The sequence below is a fragment of the Tiliqua scincoides genome, chromosome 2 (assembly GCF_035046505.1).
Source record: "Tiliqua scincoides isolate rTilSci1 chromosome 2, rTilSci1.hap2, whole genome shotgun sequence".
Taxonomy (NCBI): Eukaryota; Metazoa; Chordata; class Lepidosauria; order Squamata; family Scincidae; genus Tiliqua; species Tiliqua scincoides.
In genome coordinates, this window is record NC_089822.1 from 173,755,710 (window position 1) to 173,774,077 (window position 18,368).

The following is an 18,368-nucleotide window of genomic DNA, read 5'->3' on the forward strand; positions in this document are numbered from 1 at the left end:
CATTTTACATAAATGAATATATTAAAGATGAACTGATATGAATCTATGAAGGTCTTGCAATAGCTCAAGGCCTATAAAAGGCCTTGCACAAAGCAAGGCTGGCCTTTCTTTTGCTGCCGCTGCTGCATCACAGACATAAAACAGCAAGCAGTGGGGGAAGCCCTCATCCCACAGCTCATGTGAGAGGTCAAACAGTCGCCTTCATGCTGAGAGCAGTTGCGTTAGGCCAGTGTGGGCTCCAACAATTCTCTGGAGGGCCAGAGGCCCATTGGAGACTGGGGGCTCCCTGAGGGCCGCATTGAGAGGCCTCGAGGGCCGCAAGTGGCCCCAGGGCCGGGGTTTGGGCACCCCTGCCTTATAATGTCTAGTGAAACAACATAGCAGATGACATAACCTTTCTGTGAGTTTCCTCTGCTCTACATTGTGAGCTGCTGGCAACATGGACAAGCAAACTTCCAGCATAAATAGGTCACATCACATGGTAATTTTTATGAGACCCTATGGGGGATCAGAGAAGAACTAGTGGCTTTGGTGTTTTCTGCAGTATCCCCTTATCTGTATTATCTAGTTCTGCTTCCTCTTAGCGACTGCTTTGTTTTTTTTTTAACCAACCTTTAAGTTTACCAACCTTAAAGATATGCCAAATTCTTCCAGTTACAGAGTTTTGAAACATGTATTCTGCATTCCACTCTAGGACTACCAAAGGAATGTACTTGTATCTCGCTGCTGAATTTCTTTTTTAAATTTAAAAGCATTGGGAGACCACTGTTCTTTAAAGACAAATGAAAATGCAACTGCAGTTTATAGGATTGAAAACAATTGAAATACAATAAAACTAAGCTAAACTAATGTCCTGATCCTAACTGGGATCAACCAGTTTGTGCAGTGTTGGCAGCTATTTTCCATGGGTTGCTACAAGAGATGGCAATGCTCGAAAAAAATCTGGAGGCTCATCTGAGCTTCCCAGAGGCAGCATGTGCCTGCTCTCTGCCTCTGCCAAGCTCAGACTGCCAGAACTGCAGAGAGACATGACTTCCGGTTTCATGGAGGAAACTGAAAATAATGTATCTTGTACAATTGGGGCAGCCTGTGCCTCGCAGAGGCAGCGAGCAGGCACATACTGCCTCTGGAAAGTTCAGAAGGGCCTCCAGGTGCGAGGGGATCAGAGCTCCCCTTGCCTTCAAAGACTTGGGGAATGTACCCTGTGACAACCACGTAAGCAGCTGTGGTGCCACATATGCGATCTGGCATTGGCCAGAAGGTAACTAAGGGGCGCACACCTGTAATTTAATTTGAAGCTCACCAGTGCATGAATAATAGGCCAGGCTTCTATCTTCTCGGCAAAGGAGTAGCCAGCATATCAACAAAAGTTGAAAAAGACACAACTCCCACTTGTTTTCTACTGTACACCTATCTCTCCATTGCAGGATCTGTCCTTCCCCCTGGGGGCTCTACCGGAGATCTTAAGGGGGTCCAAGCAGCAGTAGACTTATCCTGTTTTGGTAAAGACCACAATGAGTGCAGGCAGTTTAGCTTAACCCGGTTTATTCTTGTTAGTTGCTTGACATTCATCAGGCCCTTGTTACGCCATGGGGCCTGGTGGGTTTGTTAATCCCTCTCCCCCAGAGTCCAGATCGCCCTTTACCCATAAGCTTTGGCTCCTGCAAGGTTCCTCTGGATAAAGTCCACACCCGAGAGTTTCAACAGTATCTCAATAAGAGCCCCGGCGCTGCCAACCAGGGTGCTGGTGGTCTTTCGGGGTCTGCAAGGGGTGCCGGTGACTGGTGGATGGTTGTAGGGAGGCACCAGTGCCCGGTTGATCTGTCTTGGTCAGCTGGGTAGCAAGGTTCTGGGGGGAAGCCCCTGGGTCTCTCCAGGCGGGCCCAGCCTCCCTGATGCAAGGATGTGATTCCTCTCCCAGGCCTGGATGGAAGCTCCGGCTCTTCCCCGGCCAATGCCTCGAGCCTCTGAGGTGAGTGGTAAGGTTGTGCCCCACTCCAGGAGCACAGGCCCTGTGAAGAGCCTCTTCCCCCTCTGGCTACTGGGCTCCTTATGAATCCCGCAGCAGACCTTAAGGACCCCACACCTTCCAGCCATGTGATCCTCCTCAGGCCCTACACCTGAGGTGACCCTCTGCCTGGGGCAGGGTCCTCGCTGTACTTTTCTCCTACTCCCAAGGAGTCCTTTACCCCTGAAGATTCCTTCGCTTCTGAGGGCATCTGTGTTGCCGGGGCCTGACCCTGGCGACAACACCATATTGGTCTTCACTCATTCTGTGTTTTATCTGACAAGACTTTGTAGCATATACTAATTACTAAAATCTTTTCTTAGGCTGCAACCATAGCAGATATTCAAAATATAAGGGGCATGAGTTAAAGTTAGGAATGGAATATAATTCTGGCTGGTGAACTTTGTATATTCAGAAAAGAAAAAAATATGTTTATACGATATACAGTGGATTTCTGAGGATTTGGAACCCATGGCTGAAACCCACTGAAACCCTCCTTTTCTGGTCATGTCTGGGATGCTTTCTGAGGCCTGAAGAGGTTATATGAGGCCTCTGCGGGCTTCAGAAGGGCTCTGGATGTGACCTGAACCTTGTTCCAGTTGTGTTCTGAGTGTCCTGGTGGCCTAAATCTACTGATTCAAACATCTGCGGATTTCTGTATCTGCAGGAGTTCCAACAATGGAACCTCTGCAGATAATGAGGGCCACCCTGTAGTTTGCAATCATGCATTTCTTTAACATTATTTCACATGTTCTTAGCTGAATCCTAACCTGGCATCTTCAGATAAAGCTGGAAAAGAACACATTGGTGTTCTGGCTAATCTTCACTCTGAATTTCACAGAGTCCTAAGTGAGTTGTGCAGCGGCTGCTCTACAATGCTGGGCGATACTGTCATTGTCATTACTGAACTCTGAAATGCAAAGACAAAGCTGCACAGGGCTTTTGTTAGTACTGTGCAGCCACATGGCTGTGCAACTTAGTGGTGGTGACCGGTATTGGATAGTCATTGTGGTCAATACTGAGCTAACCACTGGTCTGATTCAATATAGGAATCTTCCTATGTACTTGGTAGTTTATTTTAAGTGGATTGTTTTGACTTAACTATGGTTAAAAAACTTGTTAACATCATAAAAATGAATTTATTATATGACTCTGCTTTTCTTTCTCTTGAATACAAAGCATTAAAACACAGCCTGGGAGAAAAGATTTCTTGACCGTAGTTGTCTTTCTTGATCCAATCAATTTCAAAGTTAGGACATTTTTGTTTTTCAGTTGAGTTGTTAAGATTTTGTAGCGATGAAAATGATTTTATCTCTTCTTCTCAAGTGCAGATGTTGATCCAGAGGTTGTAGCCAAATTGCAATTTGGGTAATTACCTCCTGCCTGTCTTCGTTCCCTTGTGGATGTAATTGGATCAAGTATGACTGCCTTCCCCATTTCCTCTTTCTATGCTCTCATGTGTTGTTTCTGCTGTTATTATAGTAGATTGCAGCATTCCATCAGAGCTGACCGCATTTCAGCACTACCGTGAAGTGAACCATATACATTGGCAATTAGAGGAATAAGATGTTGTTCACGTCTGTAAATATTGTTACTCCTATATAGTCTCTGGTTTTTGGAAATGACACTGCTTCATTCTCTGACTTCCTTAATAAGATTGACTTCATGTGGCTGTTGCTGTCAAACTTGACTTTCCCCACACTGCGGGATACAGTCTTCCTTTTAAGAAGTGTCTGGCTCAGAAACAAGATGTGGAGTATAAGGGAAGAGGATGTTGGTCTTCCTTGTGTTTTCTGTATGAAGGAATCTCCCCCTCTCTAAATAGCATAATTATCATTCTCATTCTTGGAAGTAGCACTAGTAGTGAGCGAGTATTTTCTCTTTTCGAACATTCCACTTGTACTGGTCTTGGACAGTTTTGGTGTCCGAATGCTGCTCAACATACTGAAATCTTGTTTCTTGCAGTTTTAAATTGAATTTTAGGTGTTTTTTTTTCATGCTAGAAACACAAAAGCAGTGCACATTGTATTTTTCAGTGTAAGATTTCTTCTCACATTATAATTGCAGTGTCCCAAGCAGCCAGTCTGAAACTGGCAAAGGCTGTTCAAAAAAATAAAGGGGAAAATGATAGCAGTAAGGTTTGAGTGACTGAGCAATGACAGCATTTCCATTTTTACCCTTCAGATTGATTACATGGTTTGAATGAAGTTTTCACCAAAAAAAAAAAAAATCTAGAATCCTTCCAAAGCTTATGTAATACAGAACTTCACTGAAGTATAACTCCCTGAGAGATGAAATTTCAGCAAGGTATTTCTTCTCTTATGCTAGTTTCCAGCACATGGTGAGTATACAGAGAACAGCACATGGATTGTTTCCTATTCTTGTCAAGAAATTAGGCATTCATAACTAGTAGGAAACTTCTGTCCAGTGGCAAAGCAGAAGAAGGGGGAGAGTTGGAACTAAGGAACTCTTTGTAAGTTTCCAGGGCCTGTTTTCAACCTAATTCTGAATATGAAGTTTTTTTTTTTGATAGATGTTTGTTTGACCCAACTAGGCCTGTGACATAAAATACAACATAACTGTATGAATTTTCCTTTCACTTAGAGCCCAATCCTGTGCTCGGCAGCATGGTTCCGTGCCGTCAAGCACTGTCGCAAATGTGCTGTAGGGCACGTTTGCGAGCCTCACCGCTGGGCTCCTGCCCATGCAAGCTCAGCACCGGCCAGTGCTGGACAAGCATGGGGCGGTTGCCCAGATTCTGCAGCTCGGCGGTCTCCCGGACCGCTGAGCTGTGGCACGGTAGGCAGGGGCGGGGGCAGGGGCAGGGAGGAGGCGTTCTGGGGAGGGGGGAGGCCGGTGGAGGGGTGGCGAGAGGGCTGGGGGAGGCGTGCCGGGGGGTGGGCAGGAGGTGTGCCAGGGGTGGGAGGGAGGCGGGTCCACAGAGCTCTGCTCTGCAGGATCCAAGGTGCTCATGTAGGGCTCCGTGCCCTTTTGATCAGTGGTAAAGTGAGTAGCCCCACTGTGGGGCTTACCTGGGAAAAGAGGATGAAAGTCCCCTTCTCCCAAGGCGCACAGGATCTGGTGGCAGCCCTTGTCGGTGCCGCCGAGCCTGGTCGCCCCAGGCAGCTCAGGATTGGGCTGCCTGTCTGCAGAAAAAAGCTTTCCTTCTATCATGGTTTTTGTGCAGGTACACACCTGACACCTGTGCCTACACAGTGAAAATGTCAGAGTCTTCTAAAAATTAATGGTGAGAGCTGGTATGCACCCTTCACCACACGGGGGACGATCCTGTGCTGTACCCATACCTGAAGGGGCGCGTGCATGCCTTCCCACACCATTTCTCTTTGACGCTTGCCTGAGCAGAGTTGTGATTAATTGGCATGTCTAGAACAGTGGTTCTCACACTTTTAGCACTGGGACCCACTTATTAGAATGAGAATCCATCAGGAAGTGATGTCATGACCAGAAAGCAGGAAAATTTTTAACAATTCTAGGCTGAAATCCTACCCACACTTACCAGGAGTAAACCCCACTTACTAGCATTGTTAAAAACATATACATAGTAGTCTGTTAAAAGTACAGAGCTGTTACATTTCCGCAGATGCAGTCACATTCCATGGTAGCATCAAGTCTAATTACCCTGCACATGCTGGATCTTGTCTGATCTCGGAAGCTAAGCAGGGTCAGGCCTGGTTAGTACTTGGATGGGAGACCGCGTGGGAATACCGGGTGCTGTAGGCTTATACCATAGTCTTTCGAGACTGAAGGTTGCCAACCAACCAAAATATTGAAATGAATGGGGACCCACCTGAAATTGGCTCGCAACCCACCTAGTGGGTCCTGACCCATATTTGAGAAACACTGGTCTAGAATGTTAATTGTAGTGAGTGTAGTTAGTTTTTGGGAATTATACTTTTCTTCATTAGTTTGCCTCAGGTGTCTCTTGAGCTATACTGTTTACTGTGGACTTGTCTGTATGGTGTGGCACATTTTGAAAGTATCAGTTGAAAGAGGAAAGCATCTCTGATTCTCAAAAGTCCTTCCTTTGTTATGGAGGAGAACCATAAAGTGGACTTGTGCTCTGTATGGGAACCACAGAAGATCTGGCAAAGAGATAGTATGGTGTCTGCAGTGACCCCTTTAAGGGTTAAGGCCCAGACTTTCTGCAAGAGATGTGCTGCACAGCTGCAGCCAAACCAGGTTCACTCCATAGCATGTAGAGCAACCCATTTTGGTGTAGCTGCACACTACAGCAGGGAAAACCATATGATTGGACTGTGAAGCATTGCGCCCTTCCTTGAGTAGAAAGAACTGAGAACTCCAAAACCCAGGGAGATCTTTGAGAATGTAGAAACTTTTGAAAGCATTTCTAACATGGTGGTAAAACACCTGTGTCCATGGTTTATGTTTTATCCAATGTGCATGTTAGATAGGCTGATTGCATGACACCTGAAGTGTCATTCCAGTACCATTCTAGGGGAAAGCTATGCAGTGCACCTGATTCCAGAATTTTTCATCTTGGATGGCATGCACTTGGCACCACTACTTATTTTCAGAATGAGTTGGAAGAGATACCACCTCCTAACACAATTATTCTTACATCACTGTGACAATTTTCAGGCTCCCTCATGGACCATCTAGAGAACAATCAGATTTTCAAGCTGTGCTCAGCTAATGATCTTTTTGTCTGAAAAATGTCAACAGACTGGAACTTCTAGCCAAAACAGTTTTTGTAGAAGAGCATTTTTGGGTTGTTAAAGGAAGAATGTTACCTTTTATTATTTTTAAGTGCATCTACTTTGGGGATCAAACTTTATAAATTTTTAAAAGTTCTGAGGATGTTTAAATTGCCAGAATGGAGAGAAAATTAATGCTGTACTTTTACTATTAAAATCATATGTTGCATAAATACTGTGGCACAGCTACTTTGAATAAAGTGCAGGTAGCTCTTGATTAATGCAATCTTAATTTGCACATTTTTTAAACAATGTGATTTACAAATTAATACCAGAAGTGCAGTTTGCGTGGGCTTGTTCTTGAAATAACATGGTCAATTAGTTGCTAATGAGCAACTCTGTTATACAATGGCAGTTTCGGGGAGGGGGGGAGGACACGACTCTAAAGCCAGAAGATAAAAGAGACAAAGAAAATGCATTCATGATTCACAGAGCTTCTGGGGGGGGGGCCTGTGGCTTCACAATATCTTGTGAAGTTCCTTCTGCTTGGTGGCAAGGGCTGGAGTACAGAGGAAGGTAGCAGAGGGAGACTTGAGTTTTGTGAGTGGGGAGGGGGAGAAAGAGTGAGAGAGGCTTCTGCCACTTACTCTGAAAGAGGGAGCAATCCCCTGTGGTTGTCTCTTTCAATATGAAAGGTAGGAAGCAGAAGCAGCAAGTGGGATTTTTCCCCCCCTCAAGATAACTGACAAGCGGTCTTGAAACTAAGCTCTGCTGCTTATTCTTTTATCAGTTTCCTTGTCAGCATCTTTGTTTTCCTTTGATGCATTCTCCGCTATCAACATCAGTAAGCATTCCTTCTCCCAACAGTCTCCTTCTTAACCCTCCCATAAGCCATCTTAGGCAAGAAGTCACCAGTTGTCAACAAATGTCTTTTCCCCTAACCCTGCAGTTTTCCAACTCTCCAGGAGTTTGAAACCCGCAGTAAGTCCTTGCTGGGGTGGGGAGGAGGCAGCGGGGGCAGGGGGAGGCAGCGACACATTCCCCAGGATCGTGCCACTCAGGGGGGCTGCAGGGACTGGGATGCACTCACCAGTCCCTGCAGCAGCCTTCCTGGGGTGCAGGGAGCCCTGCGCGAGCACCTGCAGGGCTCCGCAGGTCAGGGAAAGTGAAAGTGGAGTGATTGTGCACTGCCTCCGCAAAACCGGATTGTGCAGTCCCTGCAGTCCCATCAGAAGTGAAAGTGGAGTGTTCGCGCTCCGCTTCCGGTTTACCAGAGGCGGTGCACTATCACCCCACTTTCACTTTGGAAGCTTCGGGCAGCCCTGCAGACCCCTGGGAGGCTGCAGGAGGCTGTAGTAAGTACAGCCAAGCCCTTGCAGCCCCCTGAGTGGTGTGATCCTGGGGATTGCGCCTCTCCCTCCTCCCTGCCTCCTGGTTACCCCCGTCGCTTAAGGGCAAAGAGGCCAGGACCCACAGGCACCCCAGTCTGAAAACCTCTGCCCTAACCAGTGATCCACAGTCTGGGAATTAGGAACTGAGGATGCCGCAACAAACTCACAGGCGTACTGTGGGATGTCCTCTTCTTCCCGGCTCTGCTGGGCACCGCCATCTTGGATCCGGCATGAGATCTTGCGTGATCCAAGTTGGCAACACCCAGGAGAGCTGGGATCAAGATGCTGCCATGAAAGAAGGCTGCCATCACCACTATATATTCGGGAACCACTGCCCTAACCCATCCCAATCTCATTGTTTCCTATGGGGAAAGAGGTTTCAATTAACATGTTTTTGATATATGCACAATTTTCCAGATATGCAACACCTGTGTAAATTGAGAGCTGCTCTGTATCTTATATTACCTGCTCTTGGAGTTTGGGAAAGAATTGGAGTTTTTCTGTAAGTCAGTTCTGATACTTTGCCTTAACGAACAAGTTGGTCAAGAATAATAGTTGAATGTAACATGTTGCTTTTCCCCTCATTTTTCAAATTTCCTCTGTGCTCAGTACTATTTTTAGGAATGGGGCCATATATCTGGTCATTGTAGTTGCTGCTACTTAATGAAGAGTGTTAAAGCTCACATCACGTCCTGCCAGTAAGTATGAGTAAGCTACGGCCAATGTGGCATTTCAGAGCCTCTGTTGGTATGGAACTTTGATACAGAAAAGAGATTGCTCTGCAATTTGACTGTGCTCACAGATGTTTTTCCTGATTTCAGCAGGATTTTAAGTGAAGCTTTGAGGTGAAAGATTAACTAGGCTATCTTTGAAATCCCTATGTAGTGCGGTTTTAGCAGGAGTCTATAGTGCACGTGCCAGAGTATCTCAGCTTGCAAAGTGATTTGATAACACCGAAAAAGTGGTAGGTCAGTATTCTTGCATAAAATGGTGCAGAAAATTAAGAATGACAATAGTGAGGAGATGGTGTTTGGCTTCAGCAGAGATCTGTAGGCAACTGAAAAGACATAACGTATTACCACCAAGACTTGGACAGCATGTGGAATAAGATAGTAGACCTGTAATTCCCAGTGTTCATTTGCAAGCATTGCACTAGAATTGCTGTGATTCTACTGTCAGGTAGCTGAGTGAATGTCTGGACTCTTAACTCCCTATACACTTCAAATAACTTCCATAGTTAATCTTCCATTCCTGATTTGCAATTTAGGCTTGAAGATCAAATCATTCATCTTGCTGCAAAAGGAAGGACTTCACTCTCTCTCTCTCTCTCTCTCTCTCTCTCTCTCTCTCTCTCTCTCTCTCTCTCTGTGCATGTGGAATTACAAAAGTTAACAGCCTCCAACATGGCTTTCGGTCCGTGCAGGTTATCCATACCACTTCATCAGATCTGAAGGTTCAAATTTCCCCCATCAGTCAGACTAGCAACAGCAGAACTGTTTTCCTCTGTTTCATCTGGGGAAGAGACTATCTTGCTATACAGATTTTGACTTCCTAATCCTAAACTGAAGGCTACAGAACACTTATTGCATCAACAACATGCCTTTAAGGATCAATACCTTACTAGCTCCCGATATGATTCTAATGTTCAGGTCTGACCACTGACAGTGGTAAGTATGTCAGTCATCAGAAAATGCTACCATTTTAAGCAGACTTTAATCTTCAGTATACCTCATTTCATCTATTTGATTGTTGATTTGCTTTAAAGCTAGTGCTTTAGTGTGGATATACTCTTTAAACCTGCAGATGCATCTCCCAACTATTCACTTAATTTGACAGCCATCTCAGTGACCTAGTGTTGATGTCTTAACCATGGTTAACACAGTGGGGCCTATGCTCACAGGACTTCACTGAAAGGAATGACTTCCCCCTTTTCTTATGAGCATTAATTGTGACTTTGACTGTGTATCTGATATTTCTCATCTCCAAAGAAGACTGAGTTAGCATAGTTCGTATCAGTGGAAAAACTTAAGCAACAGATGATATAAATTTCCGCATTGGTTTTCCCTAAAGAATCCAGTCTTGAGGAAGCTGCTCTTTTACAAGAAACACCCAGATGATAGTTTCATGCGATATCCCCTTGAATACACTCTTGTCCTCTTGCTTCTCCAGAGTGCAAATGATCAGTACCCCATTGAGTTATTTATCATCTTTAGGAGTGCAACTGCTGTGGCAATAGGAAGAACACACAGTGCATCATATATTGCAAGATATTTGTCTCGGTCCTTAAAGCTGCTAATTCCTGATTGTATGAAGAATGATTTCCTCCTTGAAGTTCCAAGATCAAGACAGTTACAGATCTCAACACTGTTACACTTGCTTAGACATTTGCACTATGAAGGCAATACTACTGAAAATCTTCATTTGAAACCCCTGCAAAGTACTGAAATACATAAACAGTGAATTGTTTTTAAAATTTCCATTTCGATCTGTTTCCAGTTTTGAGGTACAAATCTAATTTAGAAATTGATTGAGATCTTCAAGCAAGCATGTATGTGTGGGTATCCTCACAATTGTATTACAGTATGGCATGGAAACAATTGCAGTTGTTTATATGGACATGTCCTTAAGTATAAGTGAAAAGTGACATTAATATTCCTGGAGACATGAATTGGAACTATTAAAGGGTTGATCAATCATTAGATTATCTTGTTCATTTTTAATCATGATTTCACTATTTCAATTAGGAGTAACCAGGATTTAAGCTAAACTTGAATATTGGGGCAGCAGCTTCTTTATTTGGAGAAAATAGTATTTTTATGTTCATTACAAATAATCTAAGTGATAGATTATTTTTATCCTTTTCAAACTTCAGCCCTGGATTCAGGACAGAAACAGACTCAGTTGCTCTAGTCAGTGATCTATGCTGGGAATTAGATTGGGGGTGGGGAGAGTGTGTGTCTGTTTGTTCCACTGGATTTCTCAGTGGCTTGTTATACTATCAACCGTCATATTTTTCTGGACCATCTAGCAGAGATTGGCTTAGGACATACATAGAGTGGTACTTCTCTTAACTGTCAGCCAGGTTTCAGAATATGATAGTAGGAGCTTCTACTTGGTCCTAGCCCTTTAGTCTGTAGGCAAGGCTGGCAAGGTTCCATCTTGCTTCCCCTTCAGTATTTAATGTCCGTTTGAAGTTGGTGGGAGAGGTTTCCAGGGATTTGATATTATGCTGATCACATCCAATTCTGTCTTCCCTTTCTGTCTGGTCATAGGGAGGCTGTTGACATTCTGAACCAATCTCTCTGACTACTGTGAAAGACTGATACAGTTCCATAAGCTGAAACTTAATCCAGGCAAGGCAGAAGTAGGAAAGTCTATCCAGGTTTGCAGTTACAGCCTGTTCTGGACAGGTTGCGCTCCTCTTAAAGGATCCGGCTCACAGCTTGGGGCTGCTGCTTGACCCAGGTTTGGCCCTAGAGAACAAGATTGCAGCTGTGGTCAGAAGTGTGGTCACCCAGCTTCAGCTGGTGTGCTGTCTGACCACTTCCTGAATAAGACAGATCTGGCCATAGTAATCAGTGTTCTTAATAGCATTGCATTTGCACTATGGGAACACACTTGACCTCCAGCATGCTTTGAGGCCTTCACAGGCACTGATGGGATGGCGCAGGCCTTCCTGCTGGCGCTACTAACGTCTGTGCTGTTGCAACTTCCTGTACAGCATATTTGTCACAGCTGTACCAGCTGTGCATGTGCTACACCAGTGTGGAGGGAGGACAGGATTGTGCTGTAAGTTTTTGTGCATCATGATGTTTGATTGTACTTTAAGTTGCTTTTTTTTTTTTAACTGCCTTTAAATTGTTTTAACAAAGGTAAGGCAGTATATTCATTTCTAAATAAATGAATCAATGTCTGGTAATGGATTAGACATGAAAATCGGAGGGAAAGGTGGAATCATGGTTAAAGAGGCAGCTTCATGCCTGATTAATGGGTTGGATGTGACATTGTCAAGGGATATAGAGTGTATTCAGTTTGTGACAAAGGAAGAGAAGTTCTGCTTTGGACATAGTGAGTTTGAAAATACAGTGAAACATGCTTTCCCTAGTCCTACCTTATGTTTGACATCTTCCTGCTCCTTCTAAACAGGTCTTCCTGCCTGAGCTGTCTGCACTTCTGTGCTTAAACACCATCTGTTGTTTAATTTTCAGGCAGATACTTCAATTTTTCATGCATATACTCTCTACCCCGCTATCTAAAAATAAGTCTGTTACGTAATTAAAATTAGACATCATCACACCATTATAGTGTGAAATAGCACATTTCCTTCCTTTACTATGCAGATTAAGCAAAGCACAAATGCCCATTTCTAAAGGGATAGTCACAACAAGTTCTAATCATGATAAGAAGAATGGTAGGTATTAGTCTCTTATTGGGGAGAGCTTGGGGAAATCTATATCACTTTGCTTGTTTCCTGTGCGTCTTGTATCATCATATGTTGAATTTTGAGGTTCATTTTGCAACCTGTAAGCATGGTTTCATGTGTCAATGTAGCAAGCTAAACCATTAGTGGGGGCATACTATCGTCCTCCAGACCAGAAATCGGAAGGGGACCTTGAAATGAGGAAACAGATCAGGGAGGTGACAAGGAGGGACAGGGTTGTAATCATGGGGGACTTCAATTGTCCTCATATAGACTGGGTCAATTTGTGTTCTGGTCATGAAAAGGAGACCGGATTCCTTGACATGCTAAATGACTGTGCCTTAGAGCAGCTAGTCATGGAGCCCACCAGAGGACAGGTGACTCTGGATTTAATATTGTGTGGTACACAGGACCTGGTTAGAGATGTCAGTGTTACTGAGCTGTTGGGGAGCAGTGATCATGCTGCGATCCGTTTCGACATGCATGTCGGGGGAAAAATAACGGGCAAATTTCTCACAAAAACCCTTGACTTCCGACAGGCGGACTTTCCTCAAATGAGGAGGCTGGTTAGAAGGAGGTTGAAAGGGAGGGTAAAAAGAGTCCAATCTCTTCAGAGTGCATGGAGGCTGCTTAAAACAACAGTAATAGAGGCCCAGCAGAGGTGTATACCACAAGAAGGGCTCCACTAAATCCAGGAGGGTGCCCGCATGGCTAACGAGCCAAATTAGAGAGGCTGTAAAGGGCAAGGAAACTTCCTTCCGTAAATGGAAGTCTTGCCCTAATGAGGAGAATAAAAAGGAACATAAACTGTGGCAAAAGAAATGTAAGAAGGTGATACGGGAGGCCAAGCGAGACTATGAGGAACGCATGGCCAGCAACATTAAGGGGAATAATAAAAGCTTCTTCAAATATGTTAGAAGCAGGAAACCCGCCAGAGAAGCGGTTGGCCCTCTGGATGGTGAGGGAGGGAAATGGGAGATAAAAGGAGACTTAGAGATGGCAGAGAAATTGAATGAGTTCTTTGCATCTGTCTTCACGGCAGAAGACCTTGGGCAGATACCGCTGCCCGAACGGCTCCTCCTGACAGAGGAATTAAGTCAGATAGAGATTAAAAGAGAAGATGTTGCAGACCTAATTGATAAATTAAAGATCAATAACTCACTGGGCCCTGATGGCATCCACCAAGAGTTATTAAGGAATTGAAAAATGAAGTTACTGATCTCTTGACTAAGATATGCAACTTGTCCCTCAAAACGGCCACAGTGCCAGAAGATTGGAGGAAAGCAAATGTCACACCTATCTTTAAAAAGGGAAAGAGGGGGGACCCGGGAAACTATAGGCCAATCAGCCTAACATCTATACTGGGTAAGATGGTGGAATGCCACATCAAAGATAGGATCTCAAAACACATAGACGAACAGGCCTTGCTGAGGGAGAATCAGCATGGCTTCTGTAAGGGTAAGTCTGGCCTCACAAACCTTATAGAATTCTTTGAAAAGGTCAACAGGCAAGTGGATGCGGAAGAACCTGTAGACATTATATATCTGGACTTTCAGAAGGCGTTCAGCATGGTCCCTCACCAAAGGCTACTGAAAAAACTCCACAGTCAGGGAATTCGAGGACAGGTCCTCTCATGGATTGAGAACTGGTTGAAGACCAGGAAACAGAGAGTGGGTGTCAATGGGCAATTTTCACAATGGAGAGAAGTGAAAAGCGGTGTGCCCCAAGGATCTGTCTTGGAACCAGTGCTTTTCAACCTCTTCATAAATGACCTGGAGACGGGTGAGCAGTGAGGTGGCTAAGTTTGCAGATGACACCAAACTCTTCCAAGTGGTGAAGACCAGAAGTGATTGTGAGGAGCTCCAGAAGGATCTCTCCAAACTGGCAGAATGGGCAGCAATATGGCAGATGCGCTTCAATGTCAGTAAGTGTAAAGTCATGCACTTTGGGACAAAAAATCAAAACTTTAGATATAGGCTGATGGGTTCTGAGCTGTCTGTGACAGATCAGGAGAGAGATCTTGGGGTGGTGGTGGACAGGTCGATGAAAGTGTCGACTCAATGTGCGGCGGCAGTGAAGAAGGCCAGTTCTATGCTTGGGATCATTAGAAAAGATATTGAGAACAAAACGGCTAATATTATAATGCCATTGTACAAATCGATGGTAAGGCCACACCTGGATAATTTTGTTCAGTTCTGGTTGCCGCATCTCAAAAAAGACATAGTGGAAATGGAAAAGGTGCAAAAGAGAGCGACTAAGATGATTACTGGGCTGGGGCACCTTCCTTATGAGGAAAGGCTACGGCGTTTGGGTCTCTTTAGCCTAGAAAAGAGGCGCCTCAGGGAGGACATGATTGAGACATACAAAATTATGCAGGGGATGGACAGAGTGGATAGAGAGATGCTCTTTACACTCTCACATAACAGCAGAACCAGGGGACATTTGCTAAAATTGAGTGTTGGGAGAGTTAGAATAGACAAAAGAAAATATTTCTTTACTCATCATGTGGTTGGTCTGTGGAACTCTTTGCCACAGGATGTAGTGATGGCATCTGGCCTGGACGCCTTTAAAAGGGGATTGGACAAGTTTCTGGAGGAAAAATCCATTACGGGTTACAAACCATGATGTGCGTGTACAACCTCCTGATTTTAGAACTGGGCTATGTCAGAATGCCAGATGCAAGAGAAGGCACCAGAATGAGGTCTCTTGTTATCTGGTGTGCTCCCTGGGGCATTTGGTGGGCCGCTGACAAGGCACACCATGCTGTTAGTGGGGCTCACATCCCCCAATGACCCTACTAATAAATGACCCTCCCCCCAAACTCCCAAGGCACACCTGCAGACCATTTGTGGCACACCAGTGTGCCATGGCACAGTGGTTGAAAATGGCTGAATTATAGCATAGAGAGCGCCAAAGAAAGGGGACCTGAATGATCTTTCAATACCATCAGCCATGGTATCTCTCTAGGCCACAAAACTAGATTGGGATTGAAGGGCACTGCGTTGCACTGGTCTTGGTTCTATGTGGTTGATTCTTGGTTCTATTTGGCAGGTCTCAGACAGTGATATTGGGGACTGCAATTCAACAACATTGTTTTATCCTATGGTTTGGGCCCAGGTTATTCTTCCATATGAACGTTGGTCGCAGAATGCCACCTGCTGCTTCCATGCTATTAAAAATATAAAATAAAAAGCCATTGCTTCCTGTGCTCCTCCTGCCGTTTTTTCAGTTGCAGAAATTAAGGGCTTCTACATTTGATTTAACAGAACCATGTGAATGGAGGTGCTCTTTTGTTTGTACTGTCTCTTTAAAAAATCCCAGAAGCCCTGGATCTTACATTCCTCCATCCTAAAGGCCTCAGTAACACTGTAAATGACACCTTGTTGCCATGTGCATTGGAGCTGCAAATGCAAATGGCCAGCAGCTCTATGCACCTGCCACCAATGGACCCTGCCTGCACCAGAGTAGGTAAGGTAGGTAAGGTGGTCATGGGCTATTTGGGTGAAGTTTAGGGCTGGGACGATGGAGGCCGGGGAGTGGCTGTAGGGGGTGAATCTTGGTGGGAACAGTGTGCACCAGAATCCTATCACTTTTTCCAACCCAATCCACCCCCTTCCTCTCCTTGGACTTATACCAGCAAAATAGCTGGTGTGCATCTGAGGAGACCCACCAGGTGACCAGGGTGGTAAGTAAAAATATATATTTTATTTACCTCTTGCTGACTGCCTGATTGCCATCCCAACATTTCATGCAGCACGCACTTCATCCGCATGAATGGCAGAAGTTAATGGGAGAATAGGACTAGGCTGTTACATATACACTTGAAAATATTGTGTGTCTGTAGAGGCACCTGCTTTCCTTTCAGTTTTGTCTGTAGTGCTCATTCTCTTTATATGTAACTGAATATGGCTTCCATCTGAACAAAATGGCAGTGCCTGTCTTCCCCAGCACTCATCCTGCCTAGTCTTCCCCTAGCACTAATCTTGCACCCACACACAATGAAGTAGAGGTATGTTTCTAAAGTTACTTACTTCTGAGAACTAATGTTTGTGGTGCTTGTGAAACACAGCTTTGGTGTTCAGCATTTTTTAACAGGCCACTAAATATTTAAGTTTATGTAGTCATAGTTTTTAAATTATGTCTTAAATTAACTTACTGTTAATTGGAGAGCACATTGCCATACACAATTGTTCTATGTGAATATAGATCAATCTAACTGTGAACACATCCCCAGCAGTGTTTTCTTTCATTATTTGATTCATTAAATACAAAATGTATTTTCAAGTTTCTCAAAACAAACATACATCAGTATAATTATGATTTTGCTAATGTTACTTTTTCTAATTATTGTTCTCTAGAAATTACAAATTAGTGTAATGATTAAACATGCAATTAATACTTCACTTGCCTGCTGTGTTTGTTTTCCTGTGTTGTCTTCCATGCATTTTTAAGACTTAAATAATGCAGGGGTATATGAAAATATAACAAATTATCTCATTATTCATCTTTATTATTAGAAAGAGAATGTAATACACTAAAACCATTTTGTTGGAATGACCATGTACTTATAAATGGTTCCATTTATTTTAAGGGGCAGATTTATATGTACATTGTTTATTATATAAATTGCACACCTTTCTCCTTTGAAGGACTGAGGGTGGATAAGTCTTTGGAGTCTTATCCAGGTAGTGACCAGACACAAGTCTGCTTAGCTACACAAGATTACTATATCATGTGCCTTCAGATTATGCCCAGCATGGTTTCAAGACAACTGTTTACGCCCCAATTGATGTGTTCCCAAGGAGGCTTTTTTTGTCTGATCTAAGGCTGCTCTAAAGCTAGGTGTGGGTAATCCAGATGACATTGTTATGCAACATACCTGAATTGTTGATTGTCAGGAAAGGGGCCTGACCACCTTGTTTGACCAACACACATGATACTGAGTTTACAGAAGCCAGCAGCATACCTCTCAGAGAAGTGGCTTCTGTGCTATTCTGATAATTTACAAATCATATAGTGTGTGTGTGTGTGTGTGTGTGTGTGTGTGTGTGTGTGTTTAGTAACTCATGGAAACTCTGAGAGAAGGGAGGGGGTTTCAGGTCTTAACACTCACTGTGGTTGGTATCCTAATTGCACAACACCGTGTGTGCTATATACATTTTTGGAAAAAAGTTCCCATTGACTCTCAGTGGAAACTTTTAAAACAATGTAAATAGTATGTGGAGAAATCATTGGAATACAAATTGCATGCAGGATGAATTCCTGAAGTTCTCCTATCTCCAACTGTGGTTTTCCTAGTGTTTTCCCTACATACACTATTTAACACAAAAACAAACAAGCAAATCAAGGGCAAAGCTCATGCATTTGTCATAATGTGTAGTTTGGCCTTTGCTGGAATTTTAAAGTTAAAGCATTTAGGATTGATTGTTCAGCAGAATAGGGGGGGATTCAGATTTATTATTTCTCTTTTCCCTTTCAGGCCCTTCAAATCATCACAGCCAGTCAACTCTGAGACCACCAATTCCACCTCCTCACAATCATACTCTGTCCCATCATCACTCATCTGCCAACTCCCTCAACAGGAACTCACTAACAAATCGGCGGAACCAGATCCATGCACCAGCTCCTGCACCAAATGATCTGGCAACCACTCCTGAATCAGTTCAGTTACAGGACAGCTGGGTGCTTAATAGCAATGTGCCACTTGAGACCAGGTAGGTTATAGAGAAAGGATGGTACTTGATAGAATTGCCTTGAAGCTCTTGTGGTGTGTTTTTGAATGAAATTGAGATAGTGTTGGAGCCTAATGATCTGAAAAAGTCTTTTAGGATAGATAAGGGACATCAAACAATTTTTTTTTTAATAAAGGGGGA

The 18,368-nt window shown here is 43.9% G+C and overlaps 1 protein-coding gene and 1 pseudogene across 3 annotated transcripts in view; both read left to right on the forward strand.

Moving 5' to 3' along the window:
• TENM2 (teneurin transmembrane protein 2) overlaps window positions 1–18,368 on the forward strand; it is an 831,585-nt gene that overhangs the window by 540,074 nt on the left and 273,143 nt on the right. For all 3 annotated transcript variants that reach the window (XM_066618094.1, XM_066618096.1, XM_066618097.1), the window contains one exon: window positions 17,975–18,209. In XM_066618094.1, the coding sequence (XP_066474191.1) occupies window positions 17,975–18,209 (235 nt within the window). The remainder of the gene's footprint in view (window positions 1–17,974; window positions 18,210–18,368) is intronic.
• Window positions 5,631–5,749, forward strand: LOC136642907 (5S ribosomal RNA; annotated as a pseudogene).